This window comes from Protopterus annectens, chromosome 13.part0 (genome assembly GCF_019279795.1).
Source record: "Protopterus annectens isolate FY-2018-M chromosome 13.part0, PAN1.0, whole genome shotgun sequence".
Taxonomy (NCBI): domain Eukaryota; kingdom Metazoa; phylum Chordata; order Ceratodontiformes; family Protopteridae; genus Protopterus; species Protopterus annectens.
In genome coordinates this window covers 977,584,397-977,611,922 of record NC_056747.1, presented here as the reverse complement: position 1 = coordinate 977,611,922, position 27,526 = coordinate 977,584,397, and the positions used below count along the sequence as shown (strand labels likewise).

At 40.3% G+C, this 27,526-nt stretch overlaps 1 protein-coding gene across 7 annotated transcripts in view; it reads left to right on the top strand.

Annotated features, from left to right (window-relative positions):
• Positions 1-27,526, top strand: part of LOC122787886 (junction plakoglobin-like) — an 803,785-nt gene that overhangs the window by 309,961 nt on the left and 466,298 nt on the right. For all 7 annotated transcript variants that reach the window (XM_044054804.1, XM_044054805.1, XM_044054806.1 and 4 more), the window contains one exon: positions 6,048-6,386. In XM_044054804.1, coding sequence (XP_043910739.1) covers positions 6,048-6,386 — 339 coding nt within the window. The remainder of the gene's footprint in view (positions 1-6,047; positions 6,387-27,526) is intronic.

The window sequence follows — 27,526 nt, the reverse complement described above, 5'->3', positions numbered from 1 at the left end:
TGGTTTAAGCACTTGGGCTTCAGGCCAGTTATTTTACATTAAGAAGGTTCATGGTCTGCACTCTTGTGGGAGGAGAGGCTGGACTCTGCCCTTCTGAGCTGGGAATTTCTGGTTAAAGGCTTATAGTGCCTGCATATTTGAACTGTTTCTTACTGAAATTGGTACACCTTGTTTGCTGTAGCATAGACTAGATCCAGGCCTGCTGAATCTAGCTTTGTTTGTATGCTTGTTGTTTGTTTGCTTGTTATTTCCCTGAAACGCTAATTCCACCTAAAACGCGACTTTTCAGTGCTTCTGTGGATCCCTAGTGATATCTGCATTGCTTACTGTACTTATTTCCTTGTTTCACTTGAAAGAAAGTTACTGTTTGTCATTTTTGCATTTAAGTTACCTGTAACACATTGCATTTAAGTTACCTGGCACTTGCTCACTAAAGCAATTATATAAGTCAGCACTAAAAAATTAAAAGCACTACACCCTCACAAACTCCCCTTGAGTACCTTGTTATCCATTAGCCCTTTTTTTTCAATTATAAAGGAATTCCCAATACTATTCTAGCATGTCCAAATGTCAGTTGTCAATCTCCACTCAAAAACATACTCGGAGGCTCTAAATAAAAATCTGCCTAAGCAGCAGAGACCTCCAAAGCAGACACCCAAGCAACCGCTACTCCAAAACAAAACACGTGCAACACATAGCTCACAAAGCCAGTGTGCCGAACAGTCACAGCCCTTAAGGCTAAACAACACACCTGATACACTTGTAATAGGTGACTCTATCATCAGGCACACTGACATCCCGCTCACCAGGCTGAACAAGGAGAAGGTCACGGTGAGCTGCCTGTCGGGCGCTAGGATCCGCCACATAACACAAGCACTCAGGTCACTCCAAGGCAAGTACAAATATGACTCAGTCATTGTCCATGCTGGTGTGAATGACCTGAGACATACCTCCCTGGACTACATGAAAAGAGACATAGAGGAGCTCTCTGAGCATGTAGCCCAGGCCGGTATGACCCTGACCTTGAGTAGCATCTTACCCTCACCAAGAATGATGCCACAATATGAAGACAAGATGATCAATTTCAACAATTGGCTTAAGTATTGGTGTCATTCAAAGGGGATCCAATGCCTGTCAACCTGGGATGACATGCTCGACAAGCCACGATGCTTTGCTAGGGACGGCTTGCACCTGTCACCCCTGGACTTTCAGATATTGGCAAAGGTTCTTGCTACCCACATAGTGCCTTTTTTAGGCAAGGCTCAAAAGACAAACCCACCTCCAAAGGTATCACATGGGATAAGAAATTAAGAGTAATGCTACTCAACGCCAGAAGTCTAAACCTCAAGATGCACGCACTCGAAACTCTCCTTAGCATGGAGAATATCGATATTTGTGCAGTAACAGAAACCTGGTTCAAGGTTCCCGAGAGCACCCCAGCACTACCAGGTTATACCTCATACCATGCTTTTCGGCCCCAAAACTTGGACCGAACCACAAAAGGAGGGGGAGTATCAATATTCGTCAAAGATACCCACACCTCCAGGTTGGTGGCACAGCACGAAGCATCAGAGACTATCCATGTGCAACTAACAGTGGGTAACACTGCCTTCCAGTTTATAGCCTGCTACAGACCACCCTCCCAAACCCAAGAACCCCACTTGGCCTTCCTGAGAACACTGGAAAATATGAAGGTCTCTCCAAACACCATTTTATTGGGTGACTTCAACTACCCAAACATAGACTGGGAGCATTACTCTAGCTCCAACACCCTAGCCCAAAGGTTCCTAGAATTTATAAACTCAAATGCTATGGAACAACTTGTTACCACTCCCACAAGAGGGGAAAACATACTGAACCTGATCATCACCAACATGGGGACTCTATGCTCCAGACCAGAAGTGTATCCCTCATTGGTAAGATCAGACCATAAACTAATCTCACTGGATATTCACATCCCGACTCCACCCCCTGCCCTGAAAACCACAGTGAAAAACTTCTCTAATGCAAATTTCACACTCCTCAAAACTGAGGTGGAATCCTTCAAAGCCCCCGGGCCTGTGGAAAATATGCCCAGACCGCAGAATCCTTTATAAACGCATTCTATGAACACCTTCAGGAATGCATGGATCATGCAATCCCAAATAAAACCAAGTCCCAATCCTCCAAAGGCAGATGTCCTATCTGGTGGACCCCAGCCACAAACAAACTATACAATAGAAGGAGGAAGCTACTACATGATAGAGCAAAATCCCAAAAAGGGAAGGCATCTCTGATCAGTATTAGCAAAAAACTACGGGAACTCATAAAATCGTCTAAGGCCAGCTTCAAGAGAAAAATTGCACAGGACACTAAGGATAATCACAAGGCTTTCTTTAGTTATGTTAGGAACCTGGGTGGGAATGCCCAGATATGCTCAGAATTAGTCCAAAATGACAAAAAAATACACATAACCCACAGACATTGCCAACATCCTAGCTGACAGGTTCAGCACAAACTCCCCCCCCCCCACCAAAAGGGCAAATATCTATCCCAGCAGAGTGCTGCCCCCCTGACATCTCAGATGCTCAGGTAAGAGCTGCCTTCTCCAAAGCAAAAAACAGAGCATCAATGGGACCAGACGGTGTCCTGGGCTGTGTCCTACATGAACTCCAAGAAGAGCTAAACCCAAACATAAAACTACTGTTCAATCTCAGCCTTACTACAGGATATGTACCCAAAGAATGGCATACAGCAACAGCAGTCCCTCTACACAAAGGTGGTGCCTCAACGGATCCTGGAAACTATCGCCCCATAAGCCTGACTAGCTTGGTCTGCAAAGCTATGGAAAGGATCATCATGGACCTCATAAATAAAGATATTGGGGACCTACAGACACTGGATCCTACCCAGTTTGGTTTTGTTAAGGGCAGATCCTGTCTCTTAAACCTGGTTGATTTCTTTGAAACAGTCACCAAGGCCATTGATGAGGGGAAGGTGGTCCACACAGCCTACCTGGACCTCGCAAAAGCCTTTGATACAATACCCCACTCAGGCATTATAGATAAGCTCACCAGCTTAAATATAAACCCCTATGTCACTAGATGGGTTGCAAACTGGCTCAAGGACAGAACCCACATGGTTAGAATTGCTGGAGCCATGTCAGACTCCAAACCAGTTACAAGTGGCATCCCACAAGGCTCAGTCCTGGGACCTCTCTTGTTCGGTATATATTTCTCGGAGGTACAGGCCAACACGGAAGGACTGTGGCTGACCAAGTTTGCAGATGACTGCAAACTGGGCGCCATAATCGACACTCCAGCCGACACAAGCATCCTCCAAAAGGGCCTCATAGAAACAGACAACTGGTGCCAGAGTCATGGCCTCAAGCTAAACGCCAAAAAGTGTATAGTCATCCCCTTTGGCAAAAACAAAGTGCCCACAAATTACCACACAGGTGGTAATCCATTAAGTACAGAAGACGTAATTAAGGACCTGGGGACCCAAGTTGATAGCAATCTCTCATTTGACAACCACGTGGCCAAAGTGGTTAGAAAAACATTTTATATAGCCCACCTAATCATGAAGGGATTCACATCTAGATCAGGGGATGTCATCGTGCATCTTTACTCATCCCTCATCAGGCCCATAATTGAGTACAATGCCCCTTTTGGGATGTACCTTAACAGACACCTGCAGCAACTGGAAAGACCCCAAAAGTACCTCACCAAGAGGATCAAAGGGCTCAAACAGATGCCATATGCTGCCTGGTTAAAGAAACTCCAGCTCTACTCAGTGGCATACCGCCTGCTCAGAGGCGATCTGTGCCTGACTTATAAAGCCATGTCCAACCCGGAATTAATGGACATGCTGCACCTCAGAAAATCCAAATCCCATCAAGCTACATGCTCGAGAGACTTGAACCTCAGCACTGAAATAAATAGGACATGCTGGAGGGACAGATTCATAACCCAGAAGCTCCCTTTACTCTGGAATAAAATCCCAGTCCAGGTTAGGCAGAGTCCCTCATTGACTCTCTTCAAGAGGAATCTTGATGAGTGGATGGGAGATCATAGGTTTACCCCGGGTATCACTTCTGTGTCACTGTTAGACAGAGGCACAGTATAGTAACCTCGAAAAAGGGCATAGCAAAATTAATTTAAAATGAGTGGTGAAAGCCAAACACACTCTGGCTAGGCTTATAAATGCCCTAGGGCAGATAGCCTAGTATGAACCTATGAACCTATGAACCTAATAAGACGATCACTACATTGTACCAATTGGCTTATTACAATAAAGTAGTGAAGTGCCTTTTTTTCCACTCTGAGGGGGGTAGGGTGTTGGTTCATGATACTGGTGCAGGGCATTGGTTGAGCCAGACATGCTTCTACCAGTAACAAATATGTAACACCCCCTCTGTACTGGGCCTTAAGATCTATATCCAGTTCTGACTGCCATAGAAAGACATCATTAGGCTGTCAGAAAGAGTGCAGGGCAAATCCATCCTAAAGATATGTAAAATGAATGGGAAAGGGATGAGAGAAGCTGGAAATATATAAATATATGGGTCTACTTCATTTCACTGAAACTCATTTTGTTGAAAGTTATATATGGCCTTTCCCCCACTGTAGTGTGATCCTGGAGTTAGTATATAAAGTAAGGTAGGTGTGGGGGGCACAGCCCCCCACATTGGAGGGGTGAGGGGAGCGTAGCCCCCCACATAGTTTGGTTATATATTGTATTCTGGAAAGAGTTATTCATTGGTCTTGTAAGTATCCATATCTATGGCTTTAAACATTTAAAAGCGGTGGGGGGGGCTACGCCCTCCACACACCCTCAATGTGGGGGGCACCCCCTTACTTATATACTAACTCCAGGATCGCACTACATTGGGGAAAAGGCCATGTATAACTTTCAACTAAATGAGTTTCAGTCAAATGAGTTTTCAGTGAAATGAGCTTTCAGTGAATTGTGCACAGGCAACTGAGTTTCAGTGAAATGAGCTTTCAGTGAAATGAAGTAGACCCAAAGATATATATATATATATATATATATATATATATATATATATATATATATATATATATATATGAGTCTAGGACATTTCACTGAAAGCACATTTCACTGAAAGTCAAATTAGTGTGCACATTTCACTGAAAGCTCAATTCACTGAGATCTCAATTCACTGAAACACATTCCACTGAAAATTATATATGGCCTTTTCCCACTGTAGTGTGACCCTGGAGTTAGTATATATGGGGATAATTGCAATTTCAATATACTACTCTTTTCCGAACATAATATATACTTAAAATATGTGGGGGGCTACACCCCCACACTCCCCTTACTATATATACTAATTCCAGGGTCGCACTACAGTGGGGAAAAATCCATATATAACTTTCTGTGAAATGTGTTTTAGTGAATTGAGTTTTCACTGAATTGTGCTTTCAGTGATTTGTGTTCAGCCATTTGAGTTTCAGTGAAATGTGCTTGGATCAGTGGTGAGGTATTTCTAATAATTTTGGAGGACCAGTAGCTTAGGGATAAGATGAGTTAGTCATCTTTTATGTGAGTGAGGAAAGCTGTGACATTAAAGAACATAAAAAGAGGAGAAGGTTGTTCTTCCTAGGGTAAAGGTAAACTGATTTATCATACGTTGTGTCCAGTGAATTTAGTTGAATGAGAAAGCTGCCAAAGAAGCGGCAAAATAGGGATGTTGCATTAACTATGTGTATGCGTGCAGGTTTGCCCATGTCCATGTTTGCCTTTGTGCATTTTTGTGTGTGTGTGTGTGTGTGTGTGTGTGTGTGTGTGTGTGTGTGTGTGTGTGTGTGTGTGTGTGTGTGTGTGTGTGTGTGTGTGTGTGTGCCTGTGTTTTATTAAGACCATGACATTTTACTATAAAGGCAACCTTACTCTTTATATACTATGAATAATTTGATATCTATGATAACTTGATAACTTTTAATGTTATAAGGTGCCACTCACAGCTGACACTATGCGCTGCACATATTTGCTTCATATTTCTCACACGTTTTTGACACATTTTATTGTTTTGATTCTAGGATGGACTGGACAACTTGTTGAAGATCATGGTGCATGAGCTGAGCAATGAAAACCCAGATGTAGTAGCTTGTTGCTCAGGTATTCTTTCAAACCTAACCTGTCAAAACAATAGGAACAAGACCGTGGTAACCCAGAGCAACGGTGCTGAGATACTAATTCATGTCATAGTAAGAGCAGAACAGAATGAAGATATACTTGAGGCTGCTGTCTCTTCCCTCAGGAACTTGACAGTTCAACATCAGGATGCTAAACTTGCCCAGGATGTGGTGCGTGAATCTTTTGGCATCCCTACTGTTGTTAACCTGTTAAAACAGCAGTACCACTGGCATGTCATTAAGGTAAAATCTTTGAATAGCTTTCATATCAAACAATGAATTTTCCTTTGTTAGTATACTAAAATAAGTAAACATAAGCAGTGTATTGTTTCAAAGTAAGTTAATAGAATTAATAGTGATCCATTCATGCATCAGTAATCTAACATGGTGGGTAATCTGAAGACATTCAGATATATAAATTATGTTTTGGTAAAGCAGTTATGATTATTGATTACATTTTCCTAACTACATTAATTTCATAAAAGCTGTGTGGCTCACAGTTGAATAATGGATCCCCGGCTTATACAAAACATTAAAGCCCACAATGTTGTGATTGATACCTGTCATCAGACATGCATGGTGTTGTAGATTAATATTGTTTTGAAATACTGTAAAAGTGTATGCATGCATTTCACAGATTTTGCAATATCACAGAACAGCAGTATGTTACCTCCACTTGTCATACACCTTTGGAAAGCTCTCAAACTTGTGTGTAGTTCTCTTGCTGATATTTTGGACCTATCTTGCACACTTACAGAGATATAACCCTTTATTTGACCATAACACAAGCAATTATTGGCAAATAAAATACTTTTACTTTGTAAATATGCAATATGAAATCAGCATCTACAGACAGACAGACCTTTGACACTAATTCCAGTGAGTAGTCCCGTATCTACTGAAGAGATTCCATCCATCCACAACTCGTTTTTCCCATTTTCCACATGGTGTTGGGGTTTCACTCCACCAGTAACAATCATCTAGATCCAAGGATCACACCACTGGGTAGCTAGCCCTACTGCAGTTGTTCTTCCATACCACTTACCAGCACACATTCTTGCACCAATGGCCAATTCAGAGTATCGAATATTCATACTGAATGTCTTTTGAATGTGAGAGTAAATCAGAACACCTAGAGAAAACCCACACAAACATAGGGTGGACATGTAGACTCCACACAGAAGGCACCTCAGCCAAGAATCGAACCAGAGAACTGTGAGGCAACAACCCTATCCACTGCACCTCTGAGCAAAAAGCTCTCAGAAAGCAAGTGATTGCCTGGCTTAGAAAAACCTGGGAAGCTAATGGATTGATCAGGCTCCTGCTAGTCAAAACTGAATAAGTTAATGCATAAAAATCACATCAATCTACATACTTCTTAGTAAATTTTAATGTTTTACCAAGAATGTTCATCATGAAGCCTGCCATATTAATATACTCTTGTTGTACTGCTTTCATGTCTAGTTTCTAGAATCCATTTAAAGCCTCCTTCATATGAGTCATGCTAGACACAATTAAGTGGTGTTGTCTTCTCACTGCATTAACATACATTGAAAGTAATGTGAGTCCCAGTCATTTTGCACGTCTTCTGTAGCAGGAGTGCTTGCATTTTTCCCATAAATTACCTCATATAACCTCACAATTTATAATAGCCTGAACTTGTTGCCTTGCCTAGTTCGTTTCTTTGCATTACATTATAATATTATCTTCGTTGTTTGGATTTGTTATTTGGAGTTGCTGCTCTTATAATTTACGCCTGTGAGACATTGTGCTTGGTTCCTGTGGATGACCAAACTTTTATTGTTGATTATTCATATAACTTTCTCTCAGAGCTATTCACAGTAGTTATACAGTTCCAGCCAAAGATAGTAACTATCCTGCAGGCCTTTACAGGGATTATCAATCAGCAGTTCCAGTACTAACAGACCTTTTCCCATACTCTTTCTGAGATATCAAAGCTATCGGTGCAATCCAGGAGAATATTCTTTATCCTGAATGCTGGAATGATGGAAAAAATATGCTTGCTGTTTGTTTCTCTCACACATATTTCACAAGCACAGCACCAAAAAGTACAGCAATCTCTTCCTGAATTTGTGCTATGAGATTTTTTAACTGAGGCACAAAGGCCTTCATACATTACATTTTCTCACTTCTGTTCCATTTCTGCCCCTTAATTTGTTACAATCCAACATACTAACACTTCATCAAAACCATAATCTTTGACAACAACAGTTCTGTATTTCTCTGAGTTATTTTTGTAATACTGAAACACTACTATCTTTAAAACTATTAACATCCACAGAACCTTAGAAATGGATTGATGTACAAAATATAGGGTCAGCTGTTAGGGTTGCAGTCTTTTTCAGATGCCCACATGAGACATTCTTAATGAAACTTATTTGCAGGCAAACCATGCCCTCAAGCAATGAAAATGAATTATTTTTGTTTTGTTTAAAAAGAAAATAATCTCTGATGTTGGTTGTTTATACTACTTATTTACTATTAACACAATTTAAAATAAGTGTTACGGTTTTCTGCAAAATTTAGAAAAAAGATAAGAAAATATTTTTATGCCCCCCCACCATCACACTGGTCAGAACTGCCCTGCTAAAAGAGGGAAAGGTGATAACTCTATCAACTATGTGCACTGTTTCTCTTTTTCATTGCAACAAATGTAGTGGAAAGCAATTGCACATTACTCTGCAGATTTAACACTATTCACATTGCTGTCATTATAATCTACCAATGACCATAGTAAATTACTCCATCCTGCTTTACCTAAATGAACACTAGTCTTGCAAAGCTAGACTAATGACTGTTTAACAGGCATCCTCCACACTCAGCAATCATAGCCTACTGATGGCTATGTACACCTCAGATGTCTGACTGTGGTAAAATATTTATGGACTAAATAAAGTATTCCATGTTTGTTTTACACAAGCATGTAGTATACCAGCTTATTTCACATAAATGCACACTAGTCTTGCAAAGTCGACAGTTTAACCAGATCAGATGGCAATAAAGTGTATTACTTTCATCCACAGACAACCCCCACACCCACCTAGCAGTTATAGCAATGCTGATGTGTGTGCCTCATCTAATTTGGTAATTTTGCATTAGCATGTATTTTCGAAGAACATGAAGTCTGAAATTTAAATGTCTGCTATTATTATAGACATGCAGCCCTCAATGATTTGGCAAAAAAAAAAAATATGAGACAAAATCAGGGGCATTTGGTGAACTCGGGGACAGTTGAGTGTGATGTAATTTGAACTTTATTTAGATACACTTGTCTTTATAATTCTTTTAAACAAATATATTACACTTATTGGCAGACCTCATGCATGGCACCAGTCATTTAGGATGTCAGCAGTTGTTCACGTTTTATATGACATCTCTCCTCTTTAAGTACATTTAATACTGAAAATAAAACAGGTGAACCAAGTTAACACTGACACTTACAATAAAAATATCTCTGGAATTTGTATAATTGCTAGCTTTAATACATGAAGACCCTTATTTCAATACTTTTATACATGTATATATTCTTAATGAGTCCATCCATGCTCTGTCCATGTTAGTATCTCAAATCAGAGGTATCTTTTTTATGCAGTACTAGAAAGATTTTACCAAATTTCTTGTCAATCAACCCTAATATCAATTTTCTCAGTGCAGTGCAATGCATGAGCTACACTGTTGACCTTTGATTAAACTTACGCTAATGTTAAGAATACAGCTATATACACTATGTATGTGTATACACACACACACACACACACACACACACACACACACACACACACACACACATTAGTGGGAGTGGGCCCTATCTCTCTTTATCCTTGTTTCCCTTTTTTACTTTGCCCCAATCCACTCTCTGTCACTTTCACTAGCCGATGCATCCAATAATTCCGTGTGCTGACAATAAAAGGTCATCCACAGACAGAGACTTCAGTAATTCCAATCCAGCCTGGCTGTATACAGAGGTATGCATCAGGAGAAACCAAAATTCCAGTACTGGATTGTTGAGAGTCCAAGTATATACAGCAGTCCCTATAGCTAAGTAATTTTACTTCTAAAAAATAAATCCAGTTCTAAATCCTCCTTCTTCAAAAGAGAGATTGACTCGCGATCATTTCTTTTATATATTTTATTTGGATAAGCACTTTCATCCTTGTAGACTTCTTCAGAACCAAACTTTCTACATGCTATCATAAATACTGTTATGGGGGGGTGTAGTACACTGTGAGACAACCCAGTTCCACCTGATTGGCATTTCAACTGCTCAGAATGAAAACATCTGATAGGATGTTAAACCCATCCTCATTTTCATGGGGGATCTTCTCCTGCTCAGAATGTAGACATCTGATAGAATGTTAGACTCATCTTCATTTACATGGGAATGTTCACAGTTAGTGCTTGGTAAACTCATGTGCCCAACCCTTGGAACTATTATGTGTTGTCAATACTCTATTAACCCAAATCCTCAAGCAATGTTTTTAATGTACTTATATTTGGACTGTGTACATTCTTCCATAGGTTCATAGGTTCATACTAGGCTATCTGCCCTAGGGCATTTATAAGCCAAGCCAGAGTGGGTTTGGCTTTCGCCACCCATTTTAAATTAATTTTGCTATGCCCTTTTTCAAGGTTAGCATACTGTGCCTCTGTCTAACAGTGACAAAAAAGTGATACCCGGGGTAAACCTACGATCTCCCATCCACTCATCAAGATTCCTCTTGAAGAGAGTCAATGAGGGACTCTGCCTAACCTGGACTGGGATTTTATTCCAGAGTGAAGGGAGCCTCTGGGTTATGAATCTGTCCCTCCAGCATGTCCTATTTATTTCAGTGCTGAGGTTCAAGTCTCTAGCTCAATGGGATTTGGATTTTCTGAGGTGCAGCATTTCCATTAATTCGGGTTGGACATGGCTTTTATACATCAGGCACAGATCACCTCTGAGCAGATGGTATGCCACTGAGTAGAGTTGGAGTTTCTTTAACCGGGCAGCATATGACATCTGTTTGAGCCCTTTGATCCTCTTGGTGAGGTACTTTGGGGGTCTTTCAGTTGCTGCAGGTGTCTGGTAAGGTACATCCCAAAAGGGCATTGTACTCAATTATGGGCCTGATAGGATGAGTAAAGAGGCACGATGACCTCCCTGATCTAGATGTGAATCCCTTCATGATTAGGTGGGCTATATAAAATGTTTTTCTAACCACTTTGGCCACGTGGTTGTCAAAATGAGATTGCTATCAACTTGGGTCCCCAGGTTCCTAATTACGCCTTCTGTACTTAATGGATTGCCACCTATGTGGTAATTTGTGGCACTTTTGTTTTTTGCAGGGGGGATGACTATACACTTTTTGTTTAGCTTGAGACCATGGCTCTGGCACCCAGTGTTCTGTTTTGAGAGGCCCTTTTGAGGAGATGTGTTGTGGCTGGAGAGTGAGTTATGTGGTGCCCAGTTTGTCATCATGCACGCATCTCAGCCACAGTCCTTCCATGTTGGCCTGTACCTCCGAGAAATATATACCGAACAACAGAGGTCAAGAGAGGTCCTAGGGGGGAGCCTTGTTTGGGGTGGACTCTGTGAGTCTTGGAGCAATCAGCAATTAATTGGTGGTTCTTGGTGAGCCAGTTTTGAGCCCATCTAGTGACATAACATAGGGTTAGTTTTAAGGATTTAATTTATCTTATCTATAATGGGGGGGTATGTTATTAAGAGGCTTTTGAGGTTGGCAGGTCAGGTAGTTGTGTGGGACCACCTTGTACAATGCCTTGGGCACAACACTCTTCAAAGAAATCAACCAGGTAAGGTTTAGGATCTGCCCCAGGATTAAGCGAAACTGGGTAGATCCAGTGTCTGTAGGGTCCCATTTTATTTATGTCTTATGAGTCCATCCTTTCCATGATCCTGCAGACCAGACCGTTCCTTCTTATGGGGGCGGGCTTCCAGGATCCGTTGAGGCACCACCTTTACCACCCTGTTGATGTTGTGAGACACTCTTTATATGGGAGGGACCACTGTTGTAATAATGATGTAGTTGAACAGTAGTTTTATGTTTGGGTTTAGCTCTTCTTTTATGTTAGGGCCTTGGCTTCTACACCCGTCTTAGGTCCTTCATTGCTGTTTTTGTTTTTTGCTTGAGAGAGTTTTGAGAGGCTGAGAGCTGAGAGCCTGCTGGGGCAGCAGCTCTTGGGGATAGATATTTGCCCTTTTGGGAGGGGAGAAGTTTGTGCTGAACCTGTCAGCTAGGATGTTGGCAATGTCTGTGGGTTTCGTGTATTTTTTGTCATTTTGGACTAATTCTGAGCATATCTGGGAATTCCCACCTGGGTTCCTAACATAACTAAAGAAAGCCTTGTGATTATCCTTAGTGTCCTGTGCAATTTTTCTCTCGAAGCTGGCCTATGTTTTGGTTACAGTTTTTTTGGGAATAAACATATTATCCATATCATCTCCACTAGTTGTCCATTTCCCTGTCCCACGCCAGTATCATTAGGAAGTATTTCCTTTCTGGGAGAGATACCTCTTCATTTCTGATTTCTTCAATTACCTTTTTCAGCTCTGCTTTATAGCCTGTAAGTCCACTAAAATTCCAAAACATGTTTCCAGTCCTCCAATCCTTCTCTCCCCACACCTCCAATAACTCATCTGCTCATTGGCTAACATTCTTCTTTGTCTCTATAAGGTATTTTGGAGACATTTATATGCAAATATTTAGAATTTCCTAGACTTTATTGTTTTAGCTGGCATTTCACAGATTGCCTCCAGTGTTGCTAATCTATCTATATATCTAAAGGCTGTACCTAGCTCTTTTTGAGTTTTGGGGATAGTCCCTTAACCCCATTAGTAACAACTTATAGTTAGCAGAGACAGAAAATTATCTTTTCCTGTACTGATTCTCTCAGATGTGTTAACCATCTGATAATGCTAGGTCTCTCCTCCTCATTTACTTTGTAGCATAACCATCTTTTTTAAAGCATTGATCATCTCCCAATATTGTAGCTAAAGGTCATCTGAAAGTTTATACTTGTCTTTGTTATGTTAGAAATTCTTCCTCAGTACCTAATTTGTGTACTTTGTTGCTTCCATTGCAAACATGTAGTTCTTGTCTGCCCATCTCTGACAGTAGATCCTATCTACAGATTTAATTCTGATGTCAAGAAAATTTGATTCATTACCCAGCTCCATTCCTTAAAAATAGAACATCCTAACTACTTTGGAGCTCTTGCTCCCCAGAAAAGCTCTAAGAGATCACAATTATTAATTTCTCAAAAGTGATTTTCGAGCATATCTTTCCATTTTGCGGTTTATGCAGTATAATGCCCATTTTGCATATGTTGGAAGCTGCACAGCCCTTAAATACAGTTGCATATCCAGAAGTCCGCATTACTACCTCTGTTTGGTAGCATCATTATCTCCCATCTGACTCTTGGTTTCTCTCCTACCCAAACTAAGTCCTTCATTCAATTTACCAACTTATTAATGATGCTTTTTTTTCTGGTGGGAATCAAAATGCCTGCCCAATATAAACTCTATGGCATTACATGCCAATGCAGAGCCTGGGCCCTTTGCTTCAGATCCAGCATTAGTAATTTTCATTTTTGCAATTTTTGTTTAATTTTCTCCATTGCTACTCCCCATGACCTCTTCATTAAGCTCTCATATGAGTTCCAGATCTTTACACCTAGATATTTTAATTCCTCATCTGTCCTTATCTCAGGAGAAACTCCTCAACTTTCAGCCTTTTCCTCTAAATGTGTAACTTCAACTTTATCTGTGTAAACAGTAGATAGCTCACAAGTATCCCAATTTATTCCACACAAATGCACATTAGTCCTGTGAAACCAGACGGTTAAATATGTAAACAGCAAGATAGTAACTTCCTTTCATCCACAAACAGCAGACTCACTCTCACACCACCCAGCAGTTACAGACATTTTGTTGTGTACACTTTATCTGACAGTGATAAAAATAATACAGAGCAAGAATCAGGGACACAGCCAGAATATAATTAGGGAAAAAGGTCCAAAATCAGGGACAGGTGCTAAATATTGCTCTACTATGATTTCTGAGTATGGGGAAAGGAGATTCCACAGTAACATTTTTTTACTGTGGCATGAGGTTTCTAAAGGATATAAGGTATGAAACTCAGACGTCTGTCATTATTTAGTAACTGCAATTCTCAGTGATTTGCAAGAAAAGACAAATGTTTTGAAGAACACATCTAAATGAGACATCAGGAATATTCTGCAAAATCAGGGACAGTATCACCTTGTTTGGCACAAGCAGAAGCCAAATGTATTCCATACAAATGCACAAGTCCTCTAAAGTCAGACTGTATGCTGAGCAGATGGCTAGAGGGTAAGTTGCTTTCACCCACAGCCAACGTCCCCATTAAATAACTGTAATACTCAATGATCTGGCAGAAAACCACCAATTTTATGAGGCACAGACCAAAAATATGAGGCAAAATAAGGAATATTCTGCAAAATCAGGAACAGTTTCAACATAGTTTCATTCAGTACAGGGGTCGGTCCTGGAATACCCTTTCTGTTTCCCATCCATACATCCATGTTGCGCTTGAATATGCACAGGGATGAATTTTGTTTTATGTAGATAGGGAGTCTATTCCATAGAAGCAGTATGCTCTGAGAGATATACTTGTACCTCCAAACCATTCTGTTGATGTTGCAGAAGAGGTTTAGATTCCTAGACTGTGTATTTCTGATGCCATTTGACTTGCTGATGTGCAGTAAATCTGTCAGGACTGGAATGGAGGCTGCCTTGTATTCCAACACAGGTCATCTCTTAGAAATCTTTAAGATACCATTGATAGTGAAAGGGCTTTGAATCAGTCTGTGTAAGACATGTTGTTTAGTCCTTGTATCCTTTTAGTAAGGTATCTCTGTGAGCATTCCAATTGCTGCATGTGTCTGGACAGACACATGCCAAAGGTGGTGTTAAGTTCAATGAATGGCCTAAAGAGGGCTGAGTAAAGGGGGGAAATGATATCCCTAGAACTGGATGCAATCCCTTTGTTTATAAGATGTGCAAAATAGAAAGACTTTCTAAAAATTATGGACACGTTGTTCAAAAGTTAGGTAACTGTGTACATAATTTCTCAAATCCCAAACAAATGGTCAACTTTCAGGGGGTATTATTAATGTGGCAGTTCCCTAGAATAGATGACTTCTCAAAGGACACAGTAATGCATTTTTTTTAGCATTTAGTTTCAGTCCATGATTTTGGCACCAGTTTTATTTTTTTGTGACAAACCTTCATGTAGAATGGCAAAGTCATGAGGGAATTCAATGACTGCTCCTAACTTGTAGTAATCTGCACCCTTAGTCAGCCAGAGCCCTTGGTATTTGTTTTACTTCAGAAAAGTAGATGCCAATCAAGAAAGGTCCCAGCACAGAACCCTGAGGGACACCACTGGTGACTGGTCCCCTTGTGGATGTAACTTTCCCTATTATGATTCTCTCATCCTATCTGCCAGCCAGTTGGCAATCCAGCAGGTGACATGGGGGGGTTATTCCTAGTTTATTTAGCTTTTCTACTATGTCTGAGTGGGGAAGTATGTCAAAAGCTTTGGGCCGGTCAAAGTATGTGATGTGTATTGTTTAGCATTTATCCATTGCTTTGGTGACCTTTTAAAAAAAATCCATCAGGTTGAGTAAACATGATCTGCCCTTGACAAATTCAAAGTGAGATGGGTCCAGAATGTAGAAGTTCCATATGTCCTGATTAACTATTTTCATTATAAGTCTTTCCATGGCTTTGCATATGAGGCTGGTCAGACATGTGGGTCTATAATTGCCTTGGCCTGTGGAAGGTACTCCCTTATGTAGGGGAATGACTCTAGCTGTTCTCCATTCACTTGGTACAAAACCTGTATGGAGGCTGCCAATGAATAGTATTGCTAGGGGTGTGACTAAATCATGCTTCATGTTATTTAAAATGCATCCAGGGAGATTGTCGGAACCTACTGATGCAGCATTTCTAGCTTTTGATAACACTTATAGAACTTGGTCTAGTGTGATAGCAAGCCAGTTTCAGGTATATAATGAGGGACAGATGGAGGGGAGAGAGTGGTAAATCAGAGCTAAATTTATAGGCCAGTAGGATCATTATATCTTCAGCCTCAATGTAGATAACATTATTGACAAACAGTTCAGGTTACTGCTGCATTCTGCTTTTGTAGTAATGGACATAACTAAAAATGCTATTTGAATGTGTTTTGCTTGGATAGCTGTTTTAGCCTCAGACTTGGATTTGGTGGATTTTATTAAGCTCCTGAGTTGTTTATTTGTTTTAGTGACAAGGGTGCTAACATTCTGGGAATTACTCTTCTTACTTTTAATCAACATGCTTTTCCCTTTATTATAAAGCATGCTGATATTATGGTTCCACGGTGTGGGTTTGTTTCTGGGGTTTACCTTATACTTGTTCCCACAGGGTACAGCTGAATCTATGCAGTTGTTTACATGCTTGTATAGTGTGGTGGTGTACATTTCTGTGTATTCAGTGGAGTTAACTGGGTTTGATAGGGATTTGAAACTTGACAATGTATTATTTAGGAGTAGGTAAATTGTCTTAAAGAAATTTCGAAGGGTACCATGAGTCGAAGGGATATCTGGTTTCAGTTTAATTTAGACCTAATAAGATACACGAGGGATGGTGCAGGATGCTCCCATGTTATTAACAAGATCCAAGATGTTATTTGACATAGAGGGTACTCTGCCTAATTGTTCCAGTACATTTTTATTAACAAAGTCCAAGAATCTCTGTGCTTGTGTGCTAGTGGTGGTGTAGGTTTCTCAGTCTATAGTTGGATAGTTTAGATCACTCAGGAAAATGTATGTGATTTAATACTGAGTGATTCCAATTCCTGTAGATAGGTGTTGTAGCTTTCTTTTGTCATAGAGGAAGATCTATAACTAGTTAATACATGGTATGGGACCTTTCTGATGGTTATTTGGACATGAATAAACTCTAATGCTTTATGCTGTTTTACCAGTCTTGATGTGATTCTCTCCTGGATGAAGACTGAGATAGCTTCAGATTTTTTAGCTTTTTTCCCACCTGTGGAGTAGCTGGTCTAAATGTGTGGAAGACATTATAGCCCTGAATAGCCAGAGTGCGCTCCACCGTATTAACCTTTGTCTCGGTCACTACACAGGTGTCCTCCAGAGTGAGAAGGGCTGGTATGGAGTGGATTTTCTTGCTTAGGACCCTAGCATTGACCAGTAATACATTCATGTTTTCCTTTGCTTGATTCATTATGACGTACATTTATCAGGTTGGCATTGCCTAAAAAGGACACTATGGGGCTGGACAATGTCTTTGCCAATAATCAAAACACAAGAAGGTACAGATGTAGGCTATCCCTGGCAAAGTAGGGTGGTCTATTGGTCATATCCTGTCAGGCTGACCAAATATTGCCCTCTCCTACCTTTCAATGACACCAAAAACTAAGCCAGTTATTGAAGACAATTATTTTTTGCTCATATTACGGCATCATCCTTGGAAAAGGTAGAATGCTGCTCAACACTACGCTTATACTTGCTTGCATACAGTCTGAGAGCTCTATCATGTCTCTCTTCATATAGTCCAGGGAGGTACATCTCAAGTCATTGACACTGGGATGAACTATGACAGAGTCACACTGGTACTTGCTGTTCAAGGACTTAAGGGCATGTGTGATCTGATGGATTGTGGCACCAGACAAGCAACTAACCATCAGTTCTTCTTTGCTCAGCCTGGTAAGAGACACACCTGTATGTCTGACAAAGGAGTCATCTGTAACAGGAATGTTTGGTTGGGTTGATGTCTGCCTTATGGGTTCAGTATCTGTGACCTTGGGACTCCTTGTTTTATGGGAGGAGGTAGGCTTAACTTGCAGAGTGTGCTTTGTGCCTTTGTTATATTTTGGAGATCTGTGAGGTTTAGGCAAGTTAATCTTTAGAACCTCAGCATATAATGGATTATGTGTATTGTGATTACCTTGGAGAGGTGTGATGTGTGGTGGGCTTTTGACAATTTTGGTGTCTGAGTTTGCTGTGTGTGAGAGTTTTGCCTCCAAGGATGTTATATATGTACATCTCTCACACCTATGTTATGCTGTGAGAAATAGATGATCATCAGACAGCATTAGGTAATTCTTACACTATCTGAAGACACCCATCTCAGTCAGGCAGAGTACCGAAGTTGTGGGGATGTTCTGGTCCATGATGCTGACAGGAACAACTCTAGGGGCAGGGGAAACTATAACTGCTTGGAGTTCGGTTTTAGGATAATATTTGGGGGGATTTGCTGCAAAGTATTTAAAGTTCAATACAAAACAACTAGTCTAGAAACATTTTTCTGCCACTAGCAATAACTGGTAAACTAATTATAGTTAAAAAACAGTAATTTAATACTAAAATCAGTGCAACTGTATTAAGTAATTTTATCAAGTGTCTTTAAGCTTATCAGTTATTTAAGGGGAGAGACTTTTTAAAATGATACTTATGTGTTTATTGTCTTGTTGTCATTATCATAAGGCAATAACAGATACACTGGGTTTAGGAACAAACCTACAACAGGGTGGGTGGGAGAGAATCCCACACCATCCAACCTTCTCTCTCTCATTCTCTTCATTCATCAGCCCCTCAAAGTACTCTACCCATCTGCTCAACACACTCTCCTCACTTGTGAGTATGTTTCCCTTGTTATCCTTTATCACCCTAACCTGCTGCACATCTTTCCAGCTCAGTCCCTGTGTCTAGACAATTGGTACAGGTCTTTTTCTCCCTCCTTAGTGTAGAACCTTTCATACAACTCACCATAAACTTTATCCTTAGACTTTACCACCTCTCTCTTCACCATACACCTCATCTCCGTGTACTCTTGTCTATTTTCTTCATCTCTCTGACAATCCCACTTCTTCTTCACCAACCTCTTCCTCTGTATACTCTCCTGTACTTCCTCATTCCACCACCAGGTCTCATTGTCCTCCTTCCTCTGTCTAGATGTCACACCAAGCACCTTTCTAGCTGTCTCCCTTATCACCTGTGCTGTGGATGCCCAGCTATCTGGTAACTCTTCACTGCCACCCAATGCCTGTCTTAACTCTTCCCTGAAATCCACCTTACAGTCATCCTTTTTCAGCTTCCACCATTTGACCCTTGGCACTGCCCTCACTCTCCTCCTCTTCTTCTTGATCACCAGCATCATCCTACAGACTACCATCCTATGCTGCCTAACTATGCTTTCCCCTGTCACCACTTTGCAGTCTCCAGTCTCCTTCAGACTGGCCCTCCTGCAAAGGATATAATCCACCTGAGTGCATCTTCCTCCACTCTTGTACATTACCCTATGCGTCTCCCTCTTCTTAAAATAAGTATTCACCACAGCCATGTCCATCTTTTTTGCAAAATCCACTACCATCTGACCTTCTGCATTCTTCTCCTTAACACAATACCTACCCATCACCTCCTCATCCCCTCTGTTCCCATCACCAACATGCCCATTGAAATCCACTCACCACTCTCTCACACTTGGGTACACTCTCCACCACTTTATCTAACTCGCTCCAAAATTTTTCTTTCTCATCCTTCGCACACCCAACTTGTAGAGCATATGCACTAACAACATTCATCATTACACCATCAGTTTCCAGCTTCATAAACATCACTCTATCAAACACTCTTTTCATCTCCAAAACACTCTTGACATACTGTTCCTTCAGGATAACCCCTACCCCATTTCTCCTCCCATCCACACCATGGTAGAAGAATTTGAACTCTCATCTGATACACCTGGCCTTACTCCCCTTCCATCTGGTCTATTGCACACACAATATATCAGCCTTCCTTCTCTCCATCATATCAGCTAGCTCCCTCCCTTTACCAGTCATACTGCCAACACTGAAAGTTTCTACCCTCACTTCCACGCTCCTAACCTTCCTCCTCTCCTCCTGCCTCTGGACATGCCTTCCCCATCTTCTTCTCCTTCTCTTTCTCCTTCAGCTATCAATAACCTAATTTCCATCAGCACCCTGTTGGCTTACAGTACTGATGGTGGCTATTGTTAAACTGGGCCTCGACCAATCCAGTATGGAAATCTGTATTGTTGTCCACGTATTTGATCTGGTAAAAATTTTACACCAGATGCCCCTCCTGATGTAACCCTCCTCATTTATCCAGACTTGGGACCAGCACGAAGAAATGCACTCACTTGTGCATCCCCAGTGGCGGGTTCATTACACTAAAATAACCATGACACTTAAATGAATTCTTTGAATGTGAGTCCTAAATGGGGGAAGATCCAGGTCTGTCTGATCTTCTCTGTTCCTTATGGTTGACAAGCTGAGTTTCAGTGGATCAGACTCAACAATCCAGGATTCAATAAAACCCCAGTTTGTGTGTGTGTCTGTATGTATATATATATATATATATATATATATATATATATATATATATATATACACACACACACACACACACATACGTATATATATATATATATATATATATATATATATATATATATATATATAAAGAGAGACTTTGAAGCATTGCAGAATAAAATTTCAAGATAGCAAACCAAAGTTCATATTTGGCTTTACACTTTTTCATGATACTCCTGAGGTTCTTACTAAAATGTCTCAGGGAATTTTTGTGATGTAGGAATGGAGCCTTATTATAGATGACAAGCAATTTTTTCCTTTTATACAACAACTTGCTAACACAATAGTTCCACCATAAGGCTCTACTCCTAAAAATCCCACTGTTTTGGGGGCAGATATATATGGGATTCCCAATGCAGTTCTTTAGATTTGAGTAGAAACCAGAGGTAAAAGTGGCAGCTGTGTAATGGGGTTGACAAGAGCAGGGTTACTTCTGAATAACAGCTATAAACACTCAAACGTTTACATCATACGTGAAGTTATAATTACCAGTACTGTTATTCCATCATTCATCATCCAAGCTGCACTTTTGCACACATTGTTTAGTCACTTTCACACTTTTCCTAATGTTATAAATTTTCAACAAATAAATGAAAAGGTGTAGAAAACCAAATAATCCAAGAAAAAACACAAGTTCAGGAAGCGAAGCAATAAAACAGGAAGGCTTTAATCCACAGCAAAAGCACAGTCACAAAACATTAACGCCAACAGCGTATCACCTAATCCGAGGTGATCTCTGTCTAACACATAAAGCTATGTCAAACCCAGAGCTGTTGGATATGCTACACCTAAAGAAATCCCAATCCCTCCAAGCTACACGCTCTAGGGACCTAAACCTTGTCAGCACAATAAACAGGACATGCTGGAGGGATAGATTCCTATCCCAGAGACTTCCTGCACTCTGGAACAAGCTACCCATCTATGTCAAGCAAAGTTCTTCATTAGCACTCTTTAAGAAAAATCTTGATGAGTGGATGGGAAATAGGAAATACACCCCGGGGATCACTTCTGTGTCTCTGCTGGACAGTGGCACAGGAAAATAACTTTCTTGGGTGGCGTAAGCTATGGTACCTTGCTGGCTAGGCTTACGTAGGCCCTTGGGCCGATAGCCTAGTACCTACCTATGAACCTATGAACAAAATGGTACACAGTCATTTTCGTCCCAAAGTAAATATTAGACTTCATCAGATAAAACATCAAATAGCTCCCAAAGCTTAAATACATTTTAAAATGCAAGTAGGATCCAATCAGGATCGTGAATTAATAATCCAATTTAAAACCAATTTATAAACCCTTGTTTAAAAACACAATGAAATAATAAATTGGAACCAATTGAATAAATTGAGCTTAAAAAACATTCTCCTGAATGATCTAAAATCACAAAGAATTGATGTGTGGACTGAAATATATTAACTAAACAAACATCTAGATATTTACAAAACATAAAAAACAAATACAAACGTTCATAACTTAGCTGCCCTGAGCTTAAGTAATGATGACAGGCTAATATTGTCATTCAACCCTGGTGGCCTCCCAGAGTCAAGTGTTACCTGCCAAAACAACTCACAGTACTCCAACCTAGCCTCCCATGGACCACCCCTAATTTCCATGGGAACTTGTTCCACCACATAAAATGTAAAACTTGCTTCTTTACACACCAGAGTGTGTTTATAGAGTGCATTCCACTCATTTTTGTTTTTAATATCATAAAGGTGTTTGTAGATATGTCTTTTCAGTTTCCTGTCTGTTTTACCCAAATAGAATGCCTGACAAATTTTACAGGATGCCATATAGACCACACCAGAGGTGTTGCATCTGGAGTAAATAATATTTTTGATCTCCCTCCCCCTACTATTGAGGTAAATCATCTCACAGTTGACCATAAGGCCACACTGTGCACAAGTGCCACAACTATAAGTACAGCTTTTGTTGCGACTATTAGAAGCTGCACTGTAATGGTGACCCTCAAAAAAATCCTTCAAATTTTTACCTTTTCTATACACAAAATGTAAGAGGTCATGCTGTATAGCATCCTAGTCTGTAAATTCCTGAAATTTTGCCCACTCCTTCTGGATCAACTGACTCATAATGGGGGCATTTCCCCCAAATTCCATAGAGAAAATTCTGTTGACATCAACCACCTTTTCAGGCCTGGTCACAGGATTATGTGACACAAGGGGGACCTTCCTTAGTAAGGGAAAATAGAGCTCACCCCTTTTCTGTGTGACCTCGTTCCTATATTTGCTTACAATATTCTTGGGGTACCCCCTCTCCAGGAAATATTTTTCCAATATGTCACACTCCTTTTCAAAGTCAGAATCCAAAGAAGTCAGGCGGCTAATTCTAATAAATTGCCCTTTAACAATCCCTAACTTCTGGTGTAAGGGATGTGCACTAGAATAATGCAGATAGGAATTTGAGAAAGTGTCCTTACGAAACACCTTTGAACAAAAACTATTTTCAGTTTTTTGGATACAAACATCCAAATATTCCATATTATCAACAAACACTCGGTTTGTAAAGGTCAAGAAACTCCTTTAACCTGTCTTGGGTATCAGTCCAAAATAGACAAATGTCATCCAAGAACCTCTTGTAAAAAGACCAGCATCCCTGAAAATCTGAATTGGCACAAATTTTCTCAAAAGAAAGAAACAGTGGTTTGCTGACTTTTCTGGATTCTGCTGCTTCAGGTCTTGGAGTCTTCATTTCAACATATCCTGGGGACTGGCTGTGCCAGCCCCATCCTCCATTTTCTATTTATGTTTGTAAAGTTCTTTGCTAGGAATTGTATGCCTGTGGTTCATTATAAAGTATTGCCACTAAAGTGCAAAAGTGCCTTGATTTATAACACCTACAGCTTTTTTTCAGCTGTAGATATATGGCCCCTTTTGTTCTTTTGGTCATTTATAGATCAGGATTGCATACCCATAATACACACACACATATGTACATATGTGTGTGTGTGTGTGTGTGTGTGTGTGTGTGTGTGTGTGTGTGTGTGTGTGTGTGTGTGTGTGTGTGTGTGTGTGTGTGTGTGTGTGTGTGTGTGTGTGTGTGTGTGTGTGTGTGTGTGTGTGCTTAATATGTTGCTAGATACAGTCTTAAACCATTTGCTTTGCCTGATGGTACGTGTAGAAACAGTTCCTCATAGTTATTCACACAAATAATGTATACTGCTGTTCAGTTTTATGCCCACTTGTGTTCAGATACCTCTTGAGTGAATCATATCTCTGAGACTGATAGCTGTCAGATTGTATACTTAGAAATAGTGAATGTCATGCACTTCACAGTTTACCAGTTTGGAGTTCTAAATCAAACAGGCTGTCAGACTGTCTACCTTGTGCCCTGCAACAGTTGTGTATTCCTTTACATTTTATGTTGACCAATCCACCATTTACATATTCTGCCAATAAAGCCTTTCGTTTTGCACATTGTACAAAGATTTTCTTTGAATCAGCAGTCACTGGCCTGCTGTGAATCATGGTACCAGACAGGGTGTTGAACATGTTTAGTAACACAGTCAGTTCTTGATGTAGTTCTCAGACATCCATTCAGTGGCGCCTGTGCATATTTCTATTTGTAATGCTTTATCTTGGGTGAAATCTTGTCTTAACTGTAATCTTTTACCCATATTCTCATCATTTATACAACACACCAGCCTGTTTCTCATTGTCTCTGTCAGTCCTTCCTGGAATCAGCAATTGTCTGCAAATTTATGTAGCTCTGACACATATTCAGGAATAGTGTTTTCCATCATTTGATTTCTCTTATGAAATATATAGGGTTTAGCTATTGTAAATGTCTTTGGATTCAAGTAGCTCTGCTACTATTCACAGCTGTCGAAGGACTTGATTTAGATTTATCAGGTGTCGCCAAACAGTGCAACAAGGTATATGGTCTGGGGTTCACTGCCTCAGCTATTTTTGTGTCCCCAAAATAGTGGCAAGCATACTATAAACCTATTATTTGTGCACATATTGACAAGTCTTTCATTGTAGTGTTAAAATCATTCACACAACCAACAAAAATGTAATCTATAATTATGAAACTCAATTAAGTGCTGCACTCAAATGCAACTCCAGAATTACTTATTTGCATTCACAGTTGTCATGTGTATGACATAATGCCAAAAACAGCTAATGAAGATCTGTGAGAGTCAGTTAATTTAATAAGATAACTACTGAAACATACAAAACCATATACATACTTGTATCACTTCCCAAATATTTTTCATATGATAAAACATTTAGACACCTTAAATACTTTCCCAGTAATGTTAGGTTTTTTTGTGTGTGTGTGTGTGTGTGTGTGTGTGTGTGTGTGTGTGTGTGTGTGTGTGTGTGTGTGTGTGTCTCTGTAAGAAATATATGTCTTATGCTAATACATGCACAAGTGCACACACACACACACACACACACACACACACACACACACACACACACACACACACACACACACACACACACACACACACACAAACCCTTAACATTAAAGTTATGAAAAAATAATTGTTTTCATTTTATATATTCAGGTAGCACAGAAGTGCAGCCTTTAGCAATGTTGTCTCAAAATATTTAGTTTCTGGCTCTGATTTTGCTGGGGTGTTTTCATGTCTTCTTTGTGTCCTTGTGTGTTTTTGTTATGGTTTAAGTTTCTTTCCCCAAATCCTAAAGACATGCAGGTAGGTGACATGATAATACCCCAAATCATTTGTACATGTGTGTGTGTGTTTGTATATGCAAGCATATGACTCCAGTGAAGGATTAGTATCCCATCCAGGACTAGTTCCATGTCTTATTCCCATTGCTTTCTGGGATAAACTCCAGCCTCTGAGACCCTTTGCCAAGGACCACAGTACCACTCCATCAAATGGATGAAGTGGTATCACAGTCTCAGCAAAGGTGAAGTGATAACAAGAAAGGGTCTATTGCAATACTTAATCCACAAAATGCAACCTGGCTTCAAGATCATAAGGGGAATATGCACTGCTGACCTGGGTGTGGGTTTCCAACCTCCACAAGCAAATTAAACTGCATCCTGTTCAGTTACAGGCCCATACCAATTTCTCTGTGACCAACATTTTCCAGTGCACCCTTTATCTATGGTATCTGCCTTTTTCACAGACAAAAGCATACAAGCACATCCCGAGGGAGTCTGGCAGAGTTTTCTAATCTGTATCAGCTTTCTTTCTGGTTTGGTAGCACTGCCACCACTCTAGAAAAAGACAGAGACTTTCAGTTATATGTAGCTGTTATATCACCATTTAATATCTCTTTCACTGGTAGTCATTTGAAGCAGTGTTAAAAGCATGTTCCCCACAGCATGTTACCTAACACTGTAAATAATGGTTGCCCTTTCTCAGCTAAATAACAGTGCATAAATGCATTTATAATAAATAAGTACCAGCTACAAGAGCTTAAGGTGGATAAATAAATTGTACATAAATAATAAAAATAATATTGCAAATACAAAGTGAATTATGTGTAGATTGACACACAAGGGAAATCAAAGTAAAATGCAATAAACATAGATAACACATATCCAGAAAAATAAATAAATAAATAACTCCACATGTTTATGTTCCATAACTAGCTTGAGACAAAAAGACCATCCCTCAAAATAAAAGATTAGTTGTCACAGACAGGATGATTTCACAGGCAAGCCTCGTCATTGACGGCAGCAACTGCCCTTTTTCAGCTGCTATATCATGCAATTACATGGCATAAAATCTATTGCCAGTTCCAGTATCCCTGACATCATCATTGCTAAGGACATTGGTCATAAACCAGGTCCTCCCACCCAGCACCACAGTCACCAGAACTTGTCAAAACACTTCCATATAGGTTTCTCCTTAAATCAAATCCCATTTGTGTCATACAAAGTGACTGACAGCCATTATATTCCACTGTTCTTTTATCCTTGTTTGTTATATCAGAAGAAAGTGCCATCATGCTAGATAATTATCTCATAGGTTCATAGATTGGTACTAGGCTATCGGCCCTAGGGCCTATACAAGTCTAGCCATAACAATTCCCTGGCTATTTCTTCCCACATATTTACTTCCCTGGACCCCTGTCTAGCAGGGTGACTGACAAAATTTCCTATCTCCCATCTAGTTATCAAGGTTCCTTTTGAAGAGGGCCAAGGAGACGCTCTCCTTGACATGTATGGGCAGTCTATTCCAGAGTATGGGGGGGTCTCTGGGTCAGGAACCTATCCCTCCAGCATGTTTTGTTCATTGTGATGACAAGGTTTAGGTCCCCAGGGTGTGTGGCTCTGATGGATTAGGATTTCTTTAAGTGTAGCATGTCCAACAGCTCTGGGTTTGACATGGCCTTTTATGTTAAGCAGAGATCGCCTCTGAGTAGAAGATATGTGACAGAGTATAGCTGGAGTATTTTTAGTCAGTCAACATAGGGCATCTGCTTTAGGCCTGTGATTCTTTTAGTGAGGTGTTTCTGCGGCCTTTCCAGTTGTTGCAGATGTCTTGTGAGGTACATACCAAACAGGGAATTGTACTCTATGATGGGGCTAATGAGGGATAAGTACAGTGGGGCAATGACCTCCTTTTTTCTGCATGAAAAGCCCTTAGTGATGAGGTGTGCCACATAGAAGGATTTCCTGACTGTTGTGGCGATGTGGTTATTGAAGGTGAGACCACTGTCCACCTGTGTCCTAAGTCTCTTATCACACTTTTGGTGTTTAGTGTACTGCCACCTATGTGGTAATTCATGGGTACATGGTTTTTCCCAAAGGAAATAACTATACACTTCTTGGCATTGAGCTTGAGCCCATGGCTCTGGCAACAAGCATCGGTTTCTGTAAGGTCCTTTTGTAGAATATCCACATCATTTGGGGATTCAATAATGGCTCCCAGTTTGTACTCATCTGCGAACTTTGTTAGCCAAAGTCCCTTAGTGG